The sequence below is a fragment of the Podarcis raffonei genome, chromosome 17 (assembly GCF_027172205.1).
Source record: "Podarcis raffonei isolate rPodRaf1 chromosome 17, rPodRaf1.pri, whole genome shotgun sequence".
NCBI lineage: Eukaryota > Metazoa > Chordata > Lepidosauria > Squamata > Lacertidae > Podarcis > Podarcis raffonei.
Window position 1 is genome coordinate 8371870 of NC_070618.1, and position 23299 is coordinate 8395168.

Sequence of the window (23299 nt, forward strand, 5' to 3'; positions counted from 1 at the left end):
TATTTATATATCGCTGTATCACAAAAATGTAGCAAAGTGGTTTACAACAGTAAAAACAAATATATGTAGGATTGCACTGTGACTACTGTAATCTTTCACATTATCCTAATAAGTTTGCTTCGTTATTTTGTCCAGCTGTAAAATAAATTTCAGAGTCCTAGGATTTGCTTTAATCAAATGAAATTTCATTTTGAATCAATAATCTTCCTGACTTTTTGTTAGCAATTGATTCCTGGGGTTTTTTATATTTCTAATTAGTGAAAGATGTGTTCTGTTTGTTTGTTTCTTTCTGCCTATAGTGGAAGTTTGACTTGTAGAAAGAAATACATGAAAATATAACTGAAGTTGTAAGGCTTTAGAAGTGGTGATCGTTAAGATGGAATTAAATACGTTTGTGTAGTTTAACTATTGACAGTTATGAGTGGCCTCCTCAGGCAAGTGATGCAATATCATAGGGTGATACTGATAGAAAAGCAGGCAGGAAGCATTGAACATGCAATTCCTTATAAAAGAAGCAGTTACTTAGTTTTCTTTGAGAAGTATTCTGTAGCATTAACCTATACCTAACAGTTTAAATGTCACAAACTGTGAATCAAAGTTTCTGAACCTGCTTTTGGAATCCACTGAGCCAGTCCGGGGGGTCCGGCACACTTCTTCTGCGCGGCTCTGAATTTCCCCAGGGACCCCCGACTCAGCAGAACGTAAACACAGCGGAACAGAAGCAGGAACGTCGTGTTAGGGCAATAACTCAGACTGAACGCAGCAGGCTGTCTCCTTATCTATGTTTTAAGTCTTTATTCCTTAGCATAACATAACAGCTATAAATCCTGGCGACAGAGCGCACATCTTGCTCCTTTCTTGCAACGGAGCAAACACACACTGAGAGAAACACAGGAAACCACTCCCCTCAGTATTCTAAAACCACGCCTCAAAATGTGAGACGTCACTCAGAACTTCTTAACCCTGTGAGTTCTGAGCCTCTCTCCACACCCCCTCTCGAATCATATTTTGAGAGGACTTCTGAGTGTTCAACACTTTCCCCATTGCCTTCCGCCCCTTCTTGGCATCGTTGTTAGGCACCTGTTGAACCTCACAAATCTCAGGTTCGCACTGTGCGAAACCAACCCACGCATTTGTGACCTGAAACCTCTCAGGTGGAATTCCCTTTGTAGCCCGAGATGACCGCCTGGGCACAAACTGGGGTGCTCCTTCTGACCCACTGGGGCCAGCAAGTGCGTCTTCCTCATCAGAAGATTCCCCCTCTGACTTGACACGTCTGTGAGCTTTCTCCATTATGCGCACAGGAGATGAGGGCTCACTCTTGGACACTCTCTTAACAACCTGTGGAGACGCCCTACTCTGTTCAGGGACCTGGTCTCCACCAGCAGGTTCAGGCTCTGGCTCTCCCTCCTCCTCAGAGTCAGACAGACAATCTGAGTGAACGTCAGAGCGCGCTTTGCGCCTTGCCCAACCATCCTGCTCAAAGAACTCAGCCTGTTTACTGACCAGAAGCTTGGTCTGATCACCTTCTGGATATGCGAACCTCCATCCTTTTGTCGTAGGCTCATATCCACAGAAGATCATTTCCTGGTACCTTGGGCCACCCTCCTGCTGCAGAAACATTGGTACAGGCACCATGGCTCTGCTACCAAAAGTGCGAAAGAAATGCACAAGCGGCTTCTGTCGATGAAGCAGGAAATACGGGGTGTCACCTACCACTGAATTGTAGCACCTGTTCATCGTGAAATTGGCTGTCTTTACCGCCTCCCCCCAAAAACTTTGAGGCAAACCAGAGTCATCCAGTAGAATCTCTGATGCTCGAACCAGAGCTTTACTCCTAAGCTCTGCCACGCCATTCTCCTGAGGAGAAGTCACCTTGTGACGTATCCCCCTCTGGCGAAAGAAACCCTTTAGAGCAGACCCAGTGACCTCTGAACCCCGGTCACACTTGAACCCCTGCACCTTGGTGGAGAACCTTAGTTCCACCTCTGCAACACAATCTTTGATAAGTTGTGTTGCCTCATCCTTAGTTCTCAGCGTGAACGCCCATGCATTCCGCGTAAAATCATCTGTCAGCACCATCAGAACCTTGGCCTTGCCCAGACTTGGCTGTGGCATACCAAAAATGTCTGCATGTACAAGCTCAAAAGGCTTTGTGGTTACTCTCTCCACCCTGGGATGATTAAATCCCTTGTTCCTTGCTTTTCTGCAAGCTCTGCAATTCAAAGGTTGACCACATTCTTTTACCCGGCACCCTTTGGTGCACTCTGATAACATCTGAATGTCCTCACAGGAACCATGTGACATTCTCTTGTGCCACACGCAAGCACACGACACATGAGTGTGATCAGTGGCTTTCCCAGCATTCCCCTTACCCTCCAGAGGTGTTTCCAGAACAAAGAGGTTGTTCTGATTCTTCTCAACACTTATTAGCTGTTTCCCCCCTCTGGAAATTGTACAAACATTTTTCTCAAAACACACTTCAAATCCCTCCTGTAAAAGACAAGGTACAGATAAAAGGCAATGTTTTATCTCAGGTATGATGTAGACCTTTAGCTCAGCCTGTAAGAAAGAGACAAACACGTTAGCAACATGAGTCATATGTCCCTGTGAACCAGTAGCAAAGACAACTGTTTTTCCAGTTGAAACAGCCTTGCAGTTCCACATTTGTCCATCAGGTGGCGCTGTCACCAAATGGGCGTTAGCAGCCGAGTCCACAACCCAACGTAGCACTCTCCTCTCTCTGGAGTTGTCCTTCTTTGTTGCCTTAGCAACAGACTTCCTGCTGCCCCCGACCTTGGGGCCTTCGCTGCAGGTGTTGTCCAACACTGCCATTGACGCAGTCAGCTGATAAGCGTTTCCTCCCTTCTCTGGAGCACGGAGCGTATGCGCTTTCCCATGCCTGCCTCCTCTGCAGGACTTGTTGCCATGGAAACCTGGCTGGTTCCCATGGGAAGCAACCTTGGACACATCCTGCCCTGTCTCCCTTGCTCTCTGTGGGCAGCTGCGACACAAATGGTCAGCAGAATTGCAGACAAAACATCGCCGAGTGGAAAACTTTGCAAACTTGCCTTTGGTCTTCTCTGCCCCCCCAACCTTTCCAGCAGCACTCCATGAGGCTTTTCTGCTTTTGGGGACATGGCTTTTGGCTTCTGCTGTGGTTTCTCTGCAAACCCCCTCCAGCTCCTGCCAAACAGCCTGGGCACTCTCAAGACCCTTGGAATGGCCTGCACCCCCACTCTCAGGTGCATCTCTCTTCTCTTCTCTCAGCTGCTCTCCAGCACACAGCTCATGTGTTGGTGCATTGCAATAGCTTCTCAACACAGTCCCAGCCCCCTCTGGGCTTTCTGGGTGTCCCTCAGCCCCTCCTGGGCTTGGTGCTTCCTCAGAGCAATTCTCAGCCCCCTCTGGTCTGGCTCCCACTGCTTTCTTCAGTGCCTGCCTCCTGACCCAGGGCTTGCTCCCGTCCACCTTATCAAAAGGGATTGACGATTTCTGGCCGTCTGCCATCTTCCCCCGGGGCCTGGCCTACTTACAGTACAGTAGCAGCGCCTCCCGGTCCGGCAGATCCTTCCCAGCGAGCTCCCCTGTGCCTCAAAGAAGCACAGCTCTGGCTGGCTCCAGCTTCTCCTAAGCTGGCCTTTGGCTGCAGTCTTCTCCTCAGCCGGCTTCTCCCACACGCACGAACGTTGCTTATCTTAATTGCTGATGACCCATAACCTGAGCCAGTCCGGGGGGTCCGGCACACTTCTTCTGCGCGGCTCTGAATTTCCCCAGGGACCCCCGACTCAGCAGAACGTAAACACAGCGGAACAGAAGCAGGAACGTCATGTTAGGGCAATAACTCAGACTGAACGCAGCAGGCTGTCTCCTTATCTATGTTTTAAGTCTTTATTCCTTAGCATAACATAACAGCTATAAATCCTGGCGACAGAGCGCACATCTTGCTCCTTTCTTGCAACGGAGCAAACACACACTGAGAGAAACACAGGAAACCACTCCCCTCAGTATTCTAAAACCACGCCTCAAAATGTGAGACGTCACTCAGAACTTCTTAACCCTGTGAGTTCTGAGCCTCTCTCCACATCCACTTTGTAGAAAAAAACATCTCAGCAGAAATACACCTAGTCTTCATCTGAATTCCTTAATAACTCTTCATATTTAGGTTCCTCCCCCTCAATCTACTTTCAATGAAAGTTTTCTCAAAGATAGATTAGTTTTTGCATTTAAAAATTGCATTTTGCAATTGATGTCTGGTACATTGTTCAGTATGTGTTTGCATCCTTTTGTGAAAAACACACTGCTGTGTCTCTTATTGTAGTTGTTGGACTTGACATGAACATCAGTCAGTTCCTGAAGAGTCTTGGTCTGGAACATCTTCGGGATATCTTTGAAACAGAACAGGTAAGATCCTGCTTGCTCCAAAGTAGTGCTCCACTATTTTTTAGTCTTATAATACACCTAGAATAGTAGGAGATACTGTCTAAGATTGGAGGAACTGTGTAGCTAGTTTTGTGCTTGCAGGGGCCTTTGGACTTTAGTTTCCAATCAGCATAGGCATAGGTAGTTTTACTTTCCCATTCATTTCAGTAGGGGTAAATCAGTAAAAAAGATAGATCCCTGTCCTGACGTAAAATACTTATTTTTGTTCTTTTCTGTGCTTCTCAGATTACCTTGGATGTACTGGCAGACATGGGACACGAGGAGCTGAAAGAAATTGGCATCAATGCCTATGGGCATCGTCATAAGTTGATAAAAGGTGTAGAGAGACTTCTAGGTGGGCAGCAAGGTGAGTCTGCTAAAGCATCCTGCATCAAAATCAATTGGAGCTTCGTCTACAAACAGTAAGCTCCATCCTTCATACACTATACAGTGGTGCCTCGCAAGACGAAATGAATCTGTTCCGCGAGTCTCTTCGTCTTGCGGTTTTTTCGTCTTGCGAAGCACAGCTATTAGCAGCTTAGCGGCTATTAACGCTTAGCGGCTATTAACGGCTTAGCGGCTTTAAGAAAAAGGAAACCAACTCGCAAGAACTCGCAAGATGTTTCGTCTTGCGAAGCAAGCCCATAGGGAAATTCGTCTTGCGGAACGACTCAAAAAACGGAAAACCCTTTCGTCTAGCGAGTTTTTCGTCTTGCGAGGCATTCATCTTGCGGGGCACCACTGTAGAAATCTTTCAGGAAGGTCCTTAGGTAATGAGCGATCTAGGCAACTCTGTCTATTCATTTTTGTAGCCTAATTTATTAGAGAACCTCAGGCTTGAGCACAGCAGCTTTGTCTGATGGACTTGAAGGCAACAAAGAAAAGAGCACCAGAATAAAATAGAAACCTCTTTTTAAAAATGCAAATGAAATGAGATGGTTTTATCTTCATGCCTAAGTCATGACCCCAATCTCACACAAAATCAAGCTATTCCTATTGCCACAGTGTCGGAAGTGCCGCTTGTCACCAACCCTTCCCATGCTCCTTCCGAACAGCAGTTCCTCTTATGCTCCTGTCCCAAAGGAACCACCCTGCCAACCTATTTCCAAAGCCCTTTCTCTTAACGGCGGTCAGGGAGTCAGCATGTTACATGCACTTGGCTAAGGTCTTGTGCAGTATGTATTATCAAGAGAATTGAGGGCTGTGGAATATAAATTACTTGTAGAATGGATGCAGTATTTCAATGTGCATGTTCTGTATTTCAGGCACCAATCCTTATTTGACTTTTCACTGTGTCAGCCAGGGAACTATCCTGATAGACCTTGCTCCTGACGACAAAGAGTATCAATCTGTGGAAGAAGAGGTAATTACATCTGTAAAGACATTTGGGACTGACTCATTCGTGAATGTATTAAACTTCTTAAGGGTGCTTCCACACCAGATAGAGAACTGAAAGTTGACGATCCCCAGATGGTTCAATAGAGGGACTAGTAATTTAATTTACTAATTACCTAAACCTTCTGAAATTAGTACTTTATACCTCTCTGTTGCAATGTGGGACGCAAAATAATTTCCTGAAAGACACAAGGAGTCTGACACAGAGCAACACATGAGGATGGAAGGTTGTGGCGTGAAATTTTGTTTCTCCCTTTATACACTTGAATCCATCTTTTCCTGGAGGAAAATTCCATTGGCAGACAGGAGCCTATCTGTGTTTGTAAATACAGTTTGTATTGTGCTGATAGAGATGCAAAATATCCTAGGGTTAATTTTGTACCTCTTGTTTCCAAAACCTGTGTAGTTGTACTTTAAACATGCCGTGGCTTAGGGCTATGTTGAATGCTTCGTGTTTCTCACCCTCTAGAGATAAAATGAGCATTCCTAATTACTATGTCTTATGTTTTAAATGCCCCAAATGCTAAGGCTGCTGGATGACTTCTTGTTGTTAATACATTTGTAGCTGGAGTTATTCAGGGCCCTGCAGGAAGCAGGTCTTCTAGGACTCACAGCCAAGATGGTCTCTAGATATGAAAAAGAAAGAATTCCTTCTGTAAATAAAAGTTTTATCTACCCACTCTCAACAAGGTTACAGGGGAACAAATAGTGGTAAACCTGATAGGCTTCTCAGTCCCCATAACTCAGCACAAGTTCTCATTCACTAAAGGGAAACAGTATTCAACCCTTTATCTGCTGTGCTCATCTGGTTAGATGCCCTTACAGCCCCACGAGGGGTTGAACCTTGTTGGGAGCAGATAGGAGCTTATATTAATTGAAGGAGGTGCATGAAATGAGGATGGGAGCAACTCAGAAACATGCCTCCTTTCCAGATTATACTGGGCATGGAGCAGGTGAATGGGAAAGTTCCTTCTCTGTAACAAACAAGACTGCGGGCATCGCTATCTCTTACTCATTCTTTTACTGAAGAAAAATATTGCAGAAATGCCCACCTTTCTCTTTTCCATTGCTGCCTCCTTCCTCAGAAGGATAGGGAGAAGAGTAAGAAAGGTTTATTCAGAGCTTTCCTCTCTGGGCTGGGGAGATAAACACTGCTTCTGTATTTGCTCCCCCTCCACACAGTCACAGAACGTAAAAGGCAATAGATGTAAACACCAGATGAAGATGCAGGCAGTATTTCTGAGATGTCCGCTTCTGAGTGTCTTACTGTATACCACTTGACTGTTTTACAGATGCAGAGTACCATCAGGGAACACAGAGATGGTGGCAATGCTGGGGGGATCTTCAACAGGTATAATGTCATCAGGGTAAGTGTCAATGACTTTGAAAGCCTTCATATGAAACCGCTACCAATTTTGCTGATAACAAAATCCTTGCCTGGCAGGATAGAGGACCCTTAGGTCCTCTAAATAAAGTGATCGTAGGAATGGATGGAGTACTGTTGAGAATCTGAGCAGCAGCTTTGAACAGAAAGCCTTTACATTACTGTGTATACTGACCTTTTAGACTGGGGGCCATAATTAAGGAAGCAGGTGAAAAGGGAGCACAAGTAAGTGGTTTAGTTTAGCCATATATTCACGAGGCTAATATATTTCCAGTTCAGGATCTTCATAAGTAATGACACCCAGTGCTCCTCCTGATCTTATTTCAGTTGTGTCTTATGACCAGGCACCCCCAACCTTCGACCCTCCAGATGTTTTGGACTACAATTCCCATCATCTACTGGTCCTGTTAGCTAGGGATCATGGGAGTTGTAGGCGAAAACTTCTGGAGGGCCGCAGGTTGGGGGTGCCTGCTTATGACCCTTCAAGGTTGGGAGAAACCAGTTCAATGGTTTCCATATCAGAGTGCTTGTTGCCCCTGCCTTTATCCGCTTTAAAGCTAAGAGACTTGCAGCAGCACCCACTGCGTTTCCAGTTTAGAAAGAGTGCCACAGCAGCCTTTGAAACCTTGTGGAATAATGTTGCCATGTGCCTTTTCTCCTTGGGGCCAAATGTGTTTTGGTCCAAGCCATTTCTTCTCTGAATTATACTGCATTGTACTTAATCTACTAACATATATTCTCCAGAGAGTGTTAAGTATTTCTATTCTGGAGGAATCGTGGGTGAAGCTGCAGCTTGTTATACAAGGCTACAAAAGGGGATTATTATTATTATTATTATTATTATTATTATTATTATTATTATTGCAATGATAAAGTAGTCTATGGGTTGGATCCAGATTTACATTGTGAACATAATTCCTCCCTTTGTTTGTGCACATGACCCAAATTCAACAGAGGCTCCCACTTCCCCTTCCTTTTCTGAAGCATCCCCCAATTCTCTGGAGCGCCTTTTCATGGGATTGCAGGAAAACTTACCTCTCCTCTCTTTCATTCAGTGGAGTGTCATACAAAGAGAGCTAGCCCTAAGATCTCCCTTATATTTAGTAATACTGTTTTCTTTTATTTAAGGTAATCCCCCATATTTTTAAAATGTCAGTTTATATGGAAATATTTTCTCTGGAGTTCTGTTTCTCTGGTTCAGTTATTGCTTATCTTTTATCCTTTTAAAGATTCAAAAGGTGGTGAATAAGAAGCTGAGGGAGAGATTCTGTCATAGACAGAAAGAAGTCTCAGAAGAAAACCATAACCACCACAATGAACGCATGTTATTTCATGGTGAGTAGCCTTGCCTCATCTAGTCATCTATTCCAACCCCCTGAAATGCAGGAATCTGAGCTACTTCATACATGACAGATGGCCATCCAACCTCTGCTTAAGAACCTCCAAGGAAGGTCCACCACCTCTCGCGGGAGTCTGTTCCACTGTCAAACAGCTCTTATTGCAGAAAGTTCTTTGTGATGTTTCATCAGAATTTCCTTTCTTGTAACTTGAATCCATAAATTGTGTTTTTGTACAGAAGTCCATGTTGGTGCTGGTGGTGTTCAGAGATTTCCTATACGCCCCTGGCAGTCTCTATCAGAGAAAGGGATTAGTTGAGCCTTAGTATTAGCCATGCAGTATGAATGACTATATTTCTATTGTACAAGTGGGGGGGGGAGGGGAGAAGAGCCTTCCTTCTTTCTATGCAAACAAGCCCAAACTCTTTCCAACACTGGTGGTTTGTCCAACAACTTAATCAGTAGAAATTCAGAACTCTGGCTGTAAGTGGTAGTGCTCTCTAATCCCAGAGAATGGCTTACAAAGCTAGACAGCTTTATTTTGATGTATATTCAGCAATATTTGAAGTAGGGAGCTTGCAGTTTCCTCATATATATGGAAATCATAAATATGTACTTGAAAATCTCCAGTGCAGTTTCTTACCCATTTGTACATTGCTTCCAAATTTGATTTAATTAATTTGCATTTGAACATGGAGGCTGTATACCACATGCATAAGCAACGTGTTTTACGTTCTGTTCCAGGGTCCCCTTTTATTAATGCTATTATTCACAAAGGATTTGATGAAAGGCACGCATACATTGGAGGCATGTTTGGAGCTGGGATTTACTTTGCAGAAAATTCCTCTAAAAGTAACCAATACGTATATGGAATTGGGGGAGGCACAGGTTGCCCCACGCATAAAGACAGATCGTGCTACATCTGCCACAGGTGGGTTTCTGGTGACCTGTTTCACCCCGTCAGCCAAATGTAATGTGTTTTTTTTTTCTTTAAGAGTTCTTGGGAGAAAAAGAGCTTGTTGAGCATCAAACTGGAAATAGAAGGAAATGCTTTAAACTTGTCAGGTCTTTCACCCGGAGAAATGTTTCTGTTGTGCACACTGACAAATTCTGTGTACTAAATAAAACCGCTGATAACAAAGTTTTGGCTTCACTGCCACTTTGGCCGTAGTCCAACATGCAAGTAGACACAGCTTGAGGAGCTAGTTCTTGACAGAGGACTTTCATCAGATCTGCTGTTTAGCCATGCTTCTTTCCTAGGTTAGCCATCTTATTTCTCCCTTCAATCATGAATCCTGAAACAGGGGAAATCCGAATTCTTTTTCAGTTCAGTAAAAATTTAGTCATGATGTGTCGCTGGCTAACCACTCTGAAATCATGGATTGTTGTTAGCTTGCTGGTTGTAGCTTTTCACACAAAGCAATTTGGCAGCATGTGAGAGTATGCTGCCTTTTCTAGATAACCTGCGGTAAGCCAGAAAGCCTGGCTTATAATGTACAAATGCAGCCTAAAATACAACTTTTGGCTGCTCTAAGAACTTTGGGCATTCAAAGTAAATAGCTTAAGAAGTTTCAGGTAGCTGCACACTGGAGCCAGTGTGGTGTAGTGGTTAAGACTCGTAATCTGGTGAACCGGGTTCGCGTCTCTGCTCCTCCACATGCAGCTGCTGGGTGACCTTGGGCTAGTCATACTTCTCTGAAGTCTCTCAGCCCCACTCACCTCACAGAGTGTTTGTTGTGGGGGAGGAAGGGAAAGGAGAATGTTAGCCGCTTTGAGACTCCTTAAGGGGAGTGAAAGGCGGGATATTAAATCCAAACTCCTCCTCCTCCTCCTCTTCTTTTTCTCTTCCCAAGCATTCCTTCTTTCCTGCTAGTGACGTTGCTCTGTTCATCTTGTTTTCCTCCCCCTTTCAGGCAAATGCTCTTTTGTCGTGTGACGCTGGGGAAATCCTTCTTGCAGTTTAGCACCATGAAAATGGCCCATGCCCCGCCTGGGCATCATTCAGTCATTGGCCGGCCAAGCGTCAATGGACTTGCATATGCTGAGTATGTTATCTATAGAGGAGAACAGGTAAGCAGTGTACGTGGTGCTTCTGTACAGCTGGGTGATTGATGTGCTAATTGACTGTACCAGTCAACTGATGCGCACTGCCTATGTGTCACTAAAGTCCATCTGGGCTGCCTCATGCTTTGCGCAGCAAGCTCATCCACTGAGTGTACCGTCAGAGTGACAATGCTGTTTCCCGCAGCACATTTATAGTTTTCTGTCTTGGTTGGCCAGGATATATATATGGATGTTTAAAGACACATGTGCCTTTCACGCTTCACAAAACAGACGTGATTGCTACATGTTTCCTGCCACAAATGCATAAAGCATGGGTAGGCAAACTAAGGCCCGGGGGCCAGATATGGCCCAATCGCCTTCTCAATCTGCCCGCAGACTGTTCGGGAATCAGCCTGTTTTTACATGAGTAGAATGTGTCCTTTTATTCAAAATGCATCTCTGAGGTATTTGTGGGGCATAGGAATTTGTTCAACCCCCCCCCAATATAGTCCAGTCCCCCCCCCAAGGTCTGAGGGGACAGTGGACCAGCCCCCTGCTGAAAAGGTTTGCTGACCCCTGGCGTAAAGTGTGGTGCTTCCCTAATTAATTCTGGTTTTCTTGTATGAGGACCAAACCTCAACCCTGCCTGGTAACCTTAAAGGCTCCTAAAAGATCCAAATTGTTTTATAATACATGCAACAAGAGATATCTCTTTGCCACTGGAACATTTGAGCATTTACCTGTGGTAAAACAAAAACATTTCATTGGGTTTCATTCAATCCATTTCACTGATTCATATTCAGTGGCATTTTTTAAAGCCACCCTCCCCCCCCCGAAAACCCTCTCTCTGTTAGTCCTTGGGCCAGACACTCCCCCTCTGACTTATGATGCAATGTTGAAATTGGGTAACTTCCCTGTATTACCACCCTGAGCTTCTCAGAGGAAGGCGGGGATATGAATGTGATAAATAAGTCCCAGCGTGCTGCTTGCAGGAGGCAAAATAGTGTCGCTCGCCTACCAGCTCTGAACATTGGACAGAAAAAAAGACTCCAAGCGACTTCCTGGACCAGCAGCTGCCATTGTGGTGGATGCTTTAGAAAGCCTAATGTCTAAAACATAGCTTTCAACCTCCCATGCCCTTTTGACATTCAGTTCTTAATGCTCTGCCCTTTCTCTTTAGTAGCACTTGTTCAGATGGTAGTTTCTTTCTGAAGAAAAGGAAGAGCTTAGGAACTGGCCGTGGGCGAGAGGGCTCCTGCTGCCTTTTGCAGGAAGGGGAAATGAGCATCTGATAACTATGGCGGGCAGCATGGAGGGAACATCTTCCAGATAGAGGATGCAATGTCTGGAGGGGTGATGGGTGCCTTATGAACGTGGACATAGTGTTGCAGTACACTGGAAAAGGGTTGTATTCTGTTGGAAGCCACCTGGAGTGGCAGAGGCAACCCAGCCAGATGTGCAGGTTACAAGTAATACATCATCATCATCATTATCATTATCATCAGCAGCATCATAGGGAGGGGTGGAATAAGTGGGCTGAAATGTGATTTCTTTCTGAACCTCTGAAATGCATAATTTATTTGTATTTGTATTTATCTTCTTGTTCTTAGGCTTACCCCGAGTATCTGATTACATACCAAATTGTAAAGCCAGATACTCCCTCACAGACAGCAACGGCCGCAGAGCAGAAGACCTAGTAAATGCTGTTTTGGTGAAACAAATCAGATGACTTTAATAACTTACGGACTGGATGGATGACATTAGTTTCAAAACATCAACGTTTTATGAAATGCTTGTCACCCTGGAACTAAGCTGTATGCGTTTTATAAAGCATTGCTCTATAAACAGATGTGAGTAACGGATACGTACTCAATTGCTACTATTCCTTTTGAGGAAATGTTTACAAAGGTTTGCCTTTTAACAACATATCTCAGGCTCACTTTCCCTGCAGTTGCCATGTGTGTGACGACATCATTGCTTCAATCTGGGTGTTTGGGAACATTATTTAACAAGCAGGGCTAGGTCAAGACCATATTTTTAAAAATAAATTCTGACGCCACTGCTCTGGTTGTGTGATGTGTGCATAGCTTGTATTGAACCCATGCCGCCTTTTCAGAGTTGGTTGTCTTTTCGAAAAGTCCTTAGTTGGCTATTTATTTTACTCCCCCCACCCCCCTGCCCACTGTGTTACGAAAATGAGCCAGGCCCTTCTTGAGGATATTTTTTGCACAAAGTCAAATTGACTAAAATCAATGAACAATGCAATAGGAATTTCTTGTCCAAGAAGGTGTTAGAGATCTAGTTCTTTGGTTTGAGATTCTTTTTGCACTTTTTATGAACTCTTCTTTTTTTATGTTACTAGAAGCGTAGTTTCGGGGTAGAAACCTGTCCTTTTGACCTTCTTGAGTTCCTCTTTCGATAAGAGGAGTTCATACTAGTATTCATGTAGCAACCTCATTTTAAAAACACCCCTGTCCTTGAAATGTATGAGTTACTTTGCTAGGATGAACACAAACGGATAAATCTGCCAGAGGAACCTGTGTTTAATGGCATGTTTCAGTCATCGCTTTCTCTCTGGAAAGAGATCAAGCAATGGGCCTTGATACTGCTCCTTCTGCCCATCCCAGCCCTCTCCATCCCAGCGCTTAACAACACAGGAAGAAATGAGCACGTGAACAAAAGCCCCAGTGGTTGTTTGAACTGGACATCTCATGTAGTTCTCTCCATGAAAACAAGCCAGTGGGGGGGGGGAGGGGTGAGCCAGGAGCCCGCCATTGGTACAATCCAAGAGAAAAAAATCTTTCCCACACAGGGGCTGTGAGAAAGTGAAAATTGTCCTTAAGCTTACAACCAGAATAAATTCTAAACTGTTACATTGCCGACGGTCTCAGTCATGTGCTGTATCAGCAACTGTCTTCTGACGTGCAAATTGTGCGGGGTTTTTTTTTTTAAAAAAGCACCAATTGATCAAGGAGCGTATTTGCATTTATCTAATCCCAGAAGCCTGACAGTTATTTTCCCTCCATTAAATTTGTCCCCATAAATCTTGTTTGTATGTGAAGAAGCCTCTTTGTGACCTACCTTTCTATTTTCAGAGGTCTAGCCACAAAAAAAATAATTTTTCCAAGAGAAGCAACTTTTTTAAAAAAAACAACAATGCAAAATAGCTTTAGGGGAGAAAGGAAGAAGTTGAAAATTAAGTAGCAATAGAGGTTTATAAATAGGATATGTAACAGAGAGATTGCAGTGTTTGTTGTAGAAATATAACCTTGTAAAATCTTTAGTCTGAGGAGGTCAACAGCCAAAGAAGGTTGAATTGCTCAAATTACAGTTCTTCCATTAAAGGTTTTATTATGATTATTTCTTTAGAGTAACAACAGCAGACTGTGGCAATTATTTTACAACATATACTGGCATCTGCTTGGAAATGGTGGCAAAAAATCTTACCTGCTGACACAGCAAGCACAAGAACAAAACCCAAAAAACCTTTTGGAAAAAATGTCTTTGCCAATAATAATCATGTAGACTTTGACATTGGTCAAGATCAGTACTTGATTCAAGCTGACGAAATGACTTCTAATATTAAGAGAGACCAGATGAAACAAGCTTTGACAACTGTGAACCTTTCCCTTTGCTTCTGTTGTCCATGGCCACTTAAGTCTCGTTGGGTTTGTTGGCTTACAGTGTAGGACTTTGAAGGCCAAAGCTGACCAAAATAGTTTTTCTTTTAATTAAGAAGGCATGTTGGGGCTTCACTGTTAGCATTCTGAATACCATTCATGTTGGGATTTATGTTTTTAAGCATAGCTGGGGGGATATGGCAACTGCATTGCAAGCTAAAAGACTTTTCCGCCAGCTTCACGTAGTTGTTAGTCGTAACCCAGCCGTACTTCATAGTTAAGTTAAATGGTTAACTTGGATGTGGAAGTTCAGTGTTCCTTTCTCTCGGGAGAGAGAAGTCCCAGTTCTGTGGTTGTCTTTCTCCTCCAGTGTGCGAGTTCACCTAATGGATGTTTTAGATTTCATCTTGAGTCCTAACAGCCAGATTCTCAAACTATGGCCCCGATCTTTTAAACTGCCCGTGTTTTGTAACTGATGTTTTGTGCAGAGTAAAAGGTGCTGTACGAGGAATTCCATTTGCAGTGGCTTTTGTCTTGTAGTTACGTGATTCTGTTAACCCTTTCTTGGTCGGACCTTGAAAAATACGCATTGCATGTTTGCTCCAAGTCTTCAGAGATCTCAAAGCCTAACATGGATAGTCTTAGAAAAATGAAATGCACACCTGGTGTTTACTGTCCTTCAGAATAAAATGATAGCCACCTTTCTCTCATACAGGAGCTGGTATTGCCCCAAAGAACTCACAGACTGGATTCCTAAACCCTCTTATTTCAGAATAAATTCCATAGTAATTATTTCAGTACAACTTCTTACTTGCTCTGGGGAGAAGGCCTGGTAAGAGCTTTGGGCATTAGCACACCCCTTCCTTCCAACTGTGAAGTCGAAGTAACACGAATTGTGTTGTCTTTAAATAAATGCAGTATCTCCTTGGCCATTAGGTTTTTTAAAAAAGCCACTCCTTACAGGATGGATTAAGAAGATGCTATAAACATTGTACAATTTATTAGTTTCATCCCGCCCTGGGAATGAGGGCTACTAGTTCACGAGAGTGAGGGCTGACTCACTGGGTTGAGAGACCTCAGAATTTAGTTAACAGACCTCGGTCACAACATTATAGAAACACAACATTATATAATGCCATTGCATTATCTGCAGATCCCTGACAGATGTACTTGTATGATGCATGTCTTGGCGAACGAGACATTTATCACATTGCATTCTACATTTTTTAGTATATAGCTGCAGATGTAAATGTGTGACAAAGCCCATGGTGATTATTTTTGGATGCCCCAAGTCACACCATTTCAGTGACTGGTATGTTGCTGCTACAGCAGCAAGGTTAATTTGTTTGCCGAAAATGGGGTTTGCAAGAAACAAAACGTCATTTGCAGAATTTGCCTTTTTTTAATGTCACGTTGAATATTTGGTAGAAAAGAGATCTGCACCATAAAAAAAAATGTTTTCAATGAACTCTCTAAGAATAGCTGTTTCCTCTTTCCAGGGAACCCTGACAAATTGTAGCAGGTTTTTGTTTTTTTTTTGAAGAGGGTGGGATAATAAAAGATGGCAAGTCCCTCTTTTCTGGCTAAATTATCTGGGCCTCATGATCTTGGGGCAAAACATGAATATTCCGCGATCTATGATTTGAACTCCTGAAGTGGTGAGGATGTGTATGCATTTTTTGTTTGCTTTAAACCAGGCATAGGAGACTCTGATTTTGATAGAAGCAACGGTGCTGCTGGGAACTGTACTGTGCTGTTTCCAACTCTAAATTGTGCCTCTCCCCAGCTGCTGTAAGTCCAGCAGCAGGAATAAAGCAACATGTGCCTCTTTTGTAGGGGTTGTGTTTTTTATTGCGGGTCTACAGGACAGTTTAGAGCAATGGAATGACCCAAAAAGGAAGGATGGAAAAAAATCTTACTTTAAAGCAAAAGAAGGAGAGTAGAACAGTTACTGGATCTTCCTTATACAGGCGACTTCCCACTTACATAGGGGTTACATTCCGGAGGGCCCAATGCGCATAAGTGAAATTGCATGAAGTGGGGAGCGCCCTCTAAACACCCTTTAAATGCCCTCTCTGCTGCTGTCTCTTCAATCCATGCCAAAAATACTGTATCCAAAAATATCCACAAACTAGAATTGAAGCTCTGGCACTGGCAAGAGGCTTGAGGATGCAATGGAAAGATCCTGCTGCTGCTGCTGCTGTGCTAACATGCGCGGCTGAGCAACGTAAACAAAGCCCCACTGGGTCTCCAGTCTCTTCAGGGCTTCCTCTGCTTTCACTGACGTCCTCTTCAGGCTCCGGGGAGAGTTTCCTTGCGAGCCATGAGGTCTCTCCTACTCCCTCCCATCATTCCCAGGTTTGAATTGAATTATTTAATTAATTGACTTATTTAAAGAGCCTGGGCAGCTCAGTTGGTTCGACTGTGGTGCTGATAACACCAAGGTTGCAGGTTCGGTCACCCTTTTGGGACAGCTGAATATTCTTGCATTCCAGGGGGTTGGAATAGATGATCCTCAGGGTCCCTTTCACCTCTAGAATTCTACAATTTAATTATTACCCAGTGCTGCACGTATACATGGCCACTTGCAAGTAGGACATGCATTAAGTAGTGGGATGCCTGTATATGTTCCAGCTCTTAAGAGATTGGCAGGAGGATCTGCTAGCAGGGCTACCATTAGGCAGAGGAGATTTTGGCGTACCACTTAAAGGATAGCGAATCACCAGCTAGTCAATATTTTTACCACCGTGGATGGGGAGGGGGTTGAATTTTTGGCCTTGCACATCAAAGCGTCTGCCAGGATACTGAATTACAGCCCGTCACGGGGGGAACTTTGGATGCTGTTTTCAGTGCTGTTAATCTGCTTAATTTAGTAGTATACTTGGCAGCATTTTAATAACGTATTAAATAACAACTGGAAAAATTAAAATGCCATGTTTGTGTGGCTGATGGATAAAATGGAGCGGGTTTGTTCCCTTAGTTCACATTTACAGTAGCCTTCTCAGCATGGGCAGAGACTGCAGTCAGGTTCTGTCACATGGAAGCCTTAGTATTTGAATGTGAGAGCTGTATCCATGGCCGCTGAAGTTCGCATTGCAAACAAAATTGCTGCGAGAGAAGCTTAGCCTTCCCTGCTCCCCAGGCGATGGTGTGTAGGCTGCTGTGAATGTGAATAGAGCCCGTGAAATTGGTGGCTGAAGACTGATGCATTTTATGCTGCGTTTGCTTGCAGCAATCCTGGTCTCAAATGTTAAAATGTCCATATGAATATGAGCTCTAATGTTTCCACCCACCATACATCTGATTATTGTGCATCCTAATATCAATACCACTTCTGGTGCTTTCTGACACTCCCAAGTATAAATCTCCCATTCCCAGCTGGTTTCATGCATGCAAGTGGAACTAGATTCGTAGTTATTGCTGCAACAGCCAATGTCAGTGACAGAAGCCTTCAACTGTTCTCAAAGGAATTCTCCTAAAGTTGGGTTCCTCGCATATGTAGAAATGGTTCCCCAGGATTGTACCCAGTAGGAGCAAAGCTGCATGTATTCTGTGATTCTTCAGTAGCACTGAAAAAAGTTGCAGGATAGTATTGGGTGTAGGGCTCCTGCTAACCTCACCTGCACCAAAACACAGTTTTCTGGTGCTTTATACTGTGTGGGCAATTACCGTATTTTTTGCTCTATAAGACTCACTTTTTCTCTCCTAAAAAGTAAGGGGAAATGTGTGTGCGTCTTATGGAGCGAATGCAGGCTGCGCAGCTATCCCAGAAGCCAGAACAGCAAGAGGGATTGCTGCTTTCACTGCGCAGCGATCCCTCTTGCTGTTCTGGCTTCTGAGATTCAGAATATTTTTTTTCTTGTTTTCCTCCTCCAAAAACTAGGTGCGTCTTATAGAGCGAAAAATACGGTAGTCTGCTGAAGTCAGAGGGCTGGTTGAATAAAATTTCCATAAATTGAGGCTAGGACTTCAGTATCCTTCATAGCTCCTTGCTATTCCCTAATACAAAGGTAGAACAAATAATGGAAAATTGTAGAATTACATGAAATAGTTAACACATGGGAAATAAGATCATGCATATTTGCTTAGTACATACCGTATATACTCGAGTATAAGCCGACCCGAATATAAGCCGAAGCACCTAATTTTACCATTAAAAACTGGGAAAACTTGTTGACTCGAGTATTAGCCAGTTCACACCACAAACCTGGTGGTGGCGGCAGCGGCGGAGGAAGACCAAGCAGCCCGAAAGAACCCTCATTCGAGTATAAGCCGTGGGGGGCTTTTTCAGCATAAAAAAATGTGCTGAAAAAGTCAGCTTATACTTGAGTATATACGGTAATTTAGACAAGCTGCAGAAACGGGATGCAGAATTTTAATTTTTTTAGAATGGAATCTCGCCCAGGTTACCACCATGTCTGCTTAGAGGTTTTGTGAAGCACAGAGTTGGGTTTTCTTCATATTAATAAAAAGAACGTTTTTATTGGAGGAAAATATGGCTGTGATCACAGAGGACGGTAATATTTTCACCTTCACTTCCTATCATGGTCCTTGTGGTTTGTTGCTGTGAAGGTGGAGAAAGAAGACTAATTATGCATCGAAGTTGAAATGTGTCTATGGCGGTGAATACTCATTTGTGTTTGTAGCTTACTGATCGACCAGAAGGTAGATTTGTGTGTGTGCTGGTTCAGTTCAAAGTATTACTGGTAAAGGGTTTAAAAACTTGTCTGTTACAATGCAATCTCAACTTTCTTTTCCTTTTTTTTTGCAATTGGCAACTTTGCAGTAGCCATCAACCTGTGTATACAACCCTCCTAACAATTTTAACACCTAGTTATTTCCATAGGCACTACCAACTACTAGCTTTGCATTAAAAAACGAAACAAAAAAAACCCTTGTATAACTTGCTTGCATAGCTAGCCTTGTGTTCTTGATACCTGTTGGCCATAGAAGAACATATGAAATCCCAAAATGGCCTTTCATTGTTTGTGACCTGGAACTGGGATGTTTATTTCCCCCCCTCTTGCTAAAAGAGGATATTAGAGTCTCTTAACTTAACCAATGTGATGGAATTTTGCATAAAGCCAATGTAACAACTTAGATCTTACTGTGCTTTAACTTAATGTCTGACCTATAAGTACTTGTGACAGATTAAGATTCAATAAACACACTTTTTAAAAACGTTTTTGGCGGTTTTTATCCTGTGTTAGGAGGCACCAAAGGTTGTACCACTTTCTTCGATTGCTTACTCCAAAGGCTGGTTGTTGCCAGAGCTCACTATTCTTTCCACATTGCCGCAATGTGTGGCATAGGATGCAGAAGCTCACTTCATTTCTTTTAAACTTTCTGGTTCTTACAGCTTATTCTACAGCATGAGCAACGCTTTCTGAAATCTCAGAAGACAGGAAGAGATAAATCTGTAAGAAGCTAGTGGGAGGGTTTGTCTTGTGTGGCTCCTTGCCTCTCCCTAGGACTAGCCAAAAAAACAAAACCAGAATAAAGTAGTAAAATATTGCAGGGGGAATTGCTGATATAATAATGCAGTCATCCAAATTCAAGGATCTTTAATCTGCAATAGTGACTGTGAGGGAATTATGACAGGTGCAGCTATTTTTAGTGAAAATTACATATGCAGTAAAGCAGTTATCTAAAAGGTACAGGAGTTCTAAAGCTGATAGGGTTGATCCACCCCGTTGTACAGTTTAGTCAGTGCCTGGTTTTCCGGACACTCAAACGGCATTCTGCAGCATAGCTCAGCTTTGTACTATCTGGGTAAATGGTCTTTCTATTTATACATTAAGTGCAGAAGAAATAATGTAAGGGCCTTTTGTTTTATGGTGCAAATTTTTACACCTCTCCACTTTAGCCTCATTCCATCCCCCTTAAACTGTGTTCCGGTGTCGGCTAGGGTTCATTGATAAAATGAGGAATAGCAAATTCCTTTCATATAAACCAGCTTGTTCACTATTGCCATTTTTCCTCTTCAAGACCATACCCAAGCAGGACCAAAGAGCCTCTTATTACTTTGTATGAAAGAAGACCATTACTGGAAATTTATTTTGAATGATCATTGTCAGACAATAAATTAAACACTTGATAACCTATAACACACACACATGCATTTGAGACAGCCTATACATAAAAATATAGAGGTGGGAGTTTGGGCTATTGCACTGGTGGGAGGTGTATCAAAAGCTCATTCATAAAGGTGAGTGGACTAAGCCACCTGCTTTCAAGGAGGTATCTTTGCTTCCTATCCTTTGGCCATGGAGAGAACAACAAGCTGGGCAGTGCCTGTGCAAGTAGCATAACTAGGAGGTGTGGGTGTAAGTCTGATTTAAAGCGTTGGGACTGAAAATTGAAGACTTCAGTGTAATCATTCCATACTTAGATGAGCTGAGAAGAGAGGGCACAGACCACTTTGCTTTCTCGCTTAAGGCTTGCTTGCAGGGATACACACGTGGTTGGGGGCTGTAAATTGGCTTTTGCACTTGGGGTGAAGCATTCGTAGCAGCAGAACGTACAGATGTGAGGAACTAAGGGGAGCCTAGCAGGTTTTATTCGAGCCATCACACAATCTGCAGGGGAGCATTTCCACCCCTTTCTAACATGCCTAAATCCCATTTTGGGGGGGGAAAGCCTTTCCCCTCACCCCACCCCACTTTAAGCAACAGATTGGAGTTGTACATGGTGTAGTATTTTGAAGAGAATGGACACCTAGCAAGGAGCAGAAAACATGCACCACAGTAGCTTCTTCCTATGCGTCGATTTCCTCCTGTGACACCACAAGAGTCTGCCATCACCTCCTCCTCTGCCTGGACTTTTGTCTTATGAACAAGAAGAACAGAGTCACACAATTCCAGAGTCCTGTGCACTGGGACTGAAGTTAACTTTGTTCTCTCCTCTTTGGTCTGCTATAGGATATAGAAAGTGAGCTTTCTGCTAGGCTTGTGCAAAAGGGAAGCAGCAGCAGATTCTTTCAGAGCGCCCCCAGGGAGGGAGTTTCTTGTTTGACGGCCTCGACACTCTAGTGGTCAAGGGCAGCAGCTGGCTACCACATCTGAAACAACAAAACAGCTACGGATCCGGCCTACTTCCGGTTGCCTCCTCTCTGGAATACAGAGGAGGCTGCTTTTTAGGTGATGTGGTAGAAGAACAAACGCCCCACAGTGTACTAGATTTCTGCACGAAAGTCCCATTGAAATAAAAAACAATCAGTGGAATTGAAGTATAAGATTTTCTTCCAGCTGCGGCACAAGGAAAATAAGCGGTTCGGGAAATGAAAACGGGAATAGGATATTTAAAGGGGGGGAAGGGAGGGAAAAAAGGGAGAAGTAGGCCGATGTTTATCAACCCGCAGAAATAAATGACTTAATTGCAAGTATTACTGAAGGCCTTTGTGCAGTTGAAACTGATCAGGAGCAGGTTCCGGATTGACGAAAAGAAGCACTCCTGGACACATTGCTGGAGCCGTGAGTGACGGGTGAAACAGAGTCCCCATGTTTAGGGAGCGGATATGTTGAGGGCAAAGAAGGGCTGGTCTGAATCCTTATGACCCACTTCAGAGAATCCCAGTGAATACAGCTAACCCCTGATCAAGCCCTGCTTTCTGCCTTTTACACCCTGCAGTATACAAGTTTGGTGAAGTTCAGCCTTAGGGTAATAGACATATTTGACATGTTTCTTTATTCGATTAGTAGCTTAGTGCACCTCCACCATGCCTGTTGATATGAACACTATGAAGTGGCAGAGTTATTGGTGAGACACGGGGCATCTGTCAGCGTCGCAGATCCTTTGTCCTATGCCCTTTTAAAATGTGGGTTTTTGGGGGGACGTTGTTGGATTGTTTTTATTTTGATGATGGATTTTGTGGCTTTATATTTTGATTCTATTCTGTAAACCACCTGAGACCTGCAGGTATAGGGCAGTATATAAAATCAATAAATAAATCATCATCTGTGGATGTTCCCACCACTACATGAAGCAGCAGCAATGGAAAAATATGTAATCTGCAAGCTCCTTTTAAAAGTATGCAACATATTTTTTTTAGAATTTTGAAGACACAAGAAAGAGCTGAGTAACAGCAGGGCTTTATAGTGGTTTTTTTAAAAAAAGGGGGGGATCAGCTTCAGCATCCAGCCTGACAATGACTTCTAGAGAACTTGCTTACCAGCTGTGACGTTTTGTTCGTTCCAATAAAATTTCAAAATCCAACTGGATTTTGAAATTTTCGACTACTGAATTTTCTTTTACCAAATAGCCTCGAACCTGGTAGAGCATGAGACTCTTAATTTGAGGGCTGTGGATTCGAGCCCCACATTGAGCCAGGTTCCTGCACTGCCGGGGGTTGGACGATTCTATGCCCTAGGAGTTTTCACTACAGGATATTCCTTCACAGCACAGCTTCTACCAACACTAACATGTGGTCAGATATAGAAGAAAGTTCCTTGCTATTTTATCCAATTGAACCAACACACCCACACTGTCCTTCTGCCCCACATAATAAAATAGTGCCTCAATATTTGAAGTTGCAACATGCAAACCTCAGAGACAAATCTGGGGCACTCCAGATGCTGGATTCCCATCGGCCCCAGCCAGCATGCCTAATGGTCAGGGGTGATGGGAGCCACAAAGTCCCCCCCCTTTACCCTACCTGATGCATGCCAGTGGATGCACCGTGTTTGTGAATAAAGCTTTGTCCATGTTTTGGGGGGTGGGGGAAGCATTCACCGTTAGGCTAGACACCCCAACGGAAGAAAGGTTAGGAGAAAAACCATCCTAAGAGTATGGAGGCTAAACCCATCAAACTTAAAAAACATCTTACTTGAGAAAGGCTCTGATTTGTGAAATTTTCTTCCACATGTCAGTAGTAGAAAGGATCAGGCTTAAAGCTGCTGGAGATCTTGGTGCAACTCTCCCCTCTATGGACAGAAGGTAACTAAACGGTACAGCACAATACTCTGTCCATCTGTACCAAGTGTGGAAACATTGGTCTTTGGACATTGCTGAACCACAATTTCCAACATCCCTTCCCAATGCAGCAACATCTGTACCGAGGTTCTCTGTGAATCTGTTCTTCCCTGCTCCTCTTGTAAAGG

The 23299-nt window shown here is 43.5% G+C and overlaps 1 protein-coding gene across 2 annotated transcripts in view; it reads left to right on the forward strand.

Annotated features, from left to right (window-relative positions):
- TNKS (tankyrase) overlaps window positions 1-15140 on the forward strand; it is a 72859-nt gene extending 57719 nt beyond the window's left edge. For both annotated transcript variants that reach the window (XM_053370925.1, XM_053370926.1), the window contains 8 exons: window positions 4322-4404; window positions 4669-4789; window positions 5688-5785; window positions 7110-7184; window positions 8431-8536; window positions 9283-9469; window positions 10452-10608; window positions 12192-15140. In XM_053370925.1, coding sequence (XP_053226900.1) covers window positions 4322-4404; window positions 4669-4789; window positions 5688-5785; window positions 7110-7184; window positions 8431-8536; window positions 9283-9469; window positions 10452-10608; window positions 12192-12278 — 914 coding nt within the window. In that variant the 3' untranslated portion in view covers window positions 12279-15140. The remainder of the gene's footprint in view (window positions 1-4321; window positions 4405-4668; window positions 4790-5687; window positions 5786-7109; window positions 7185-8430; window positions 8537-9282; window positions 9470-10451; window positions 10609-12191) is intronic.
- Window positions 15141-23299: the final 8159 nt, after the last annotated feature.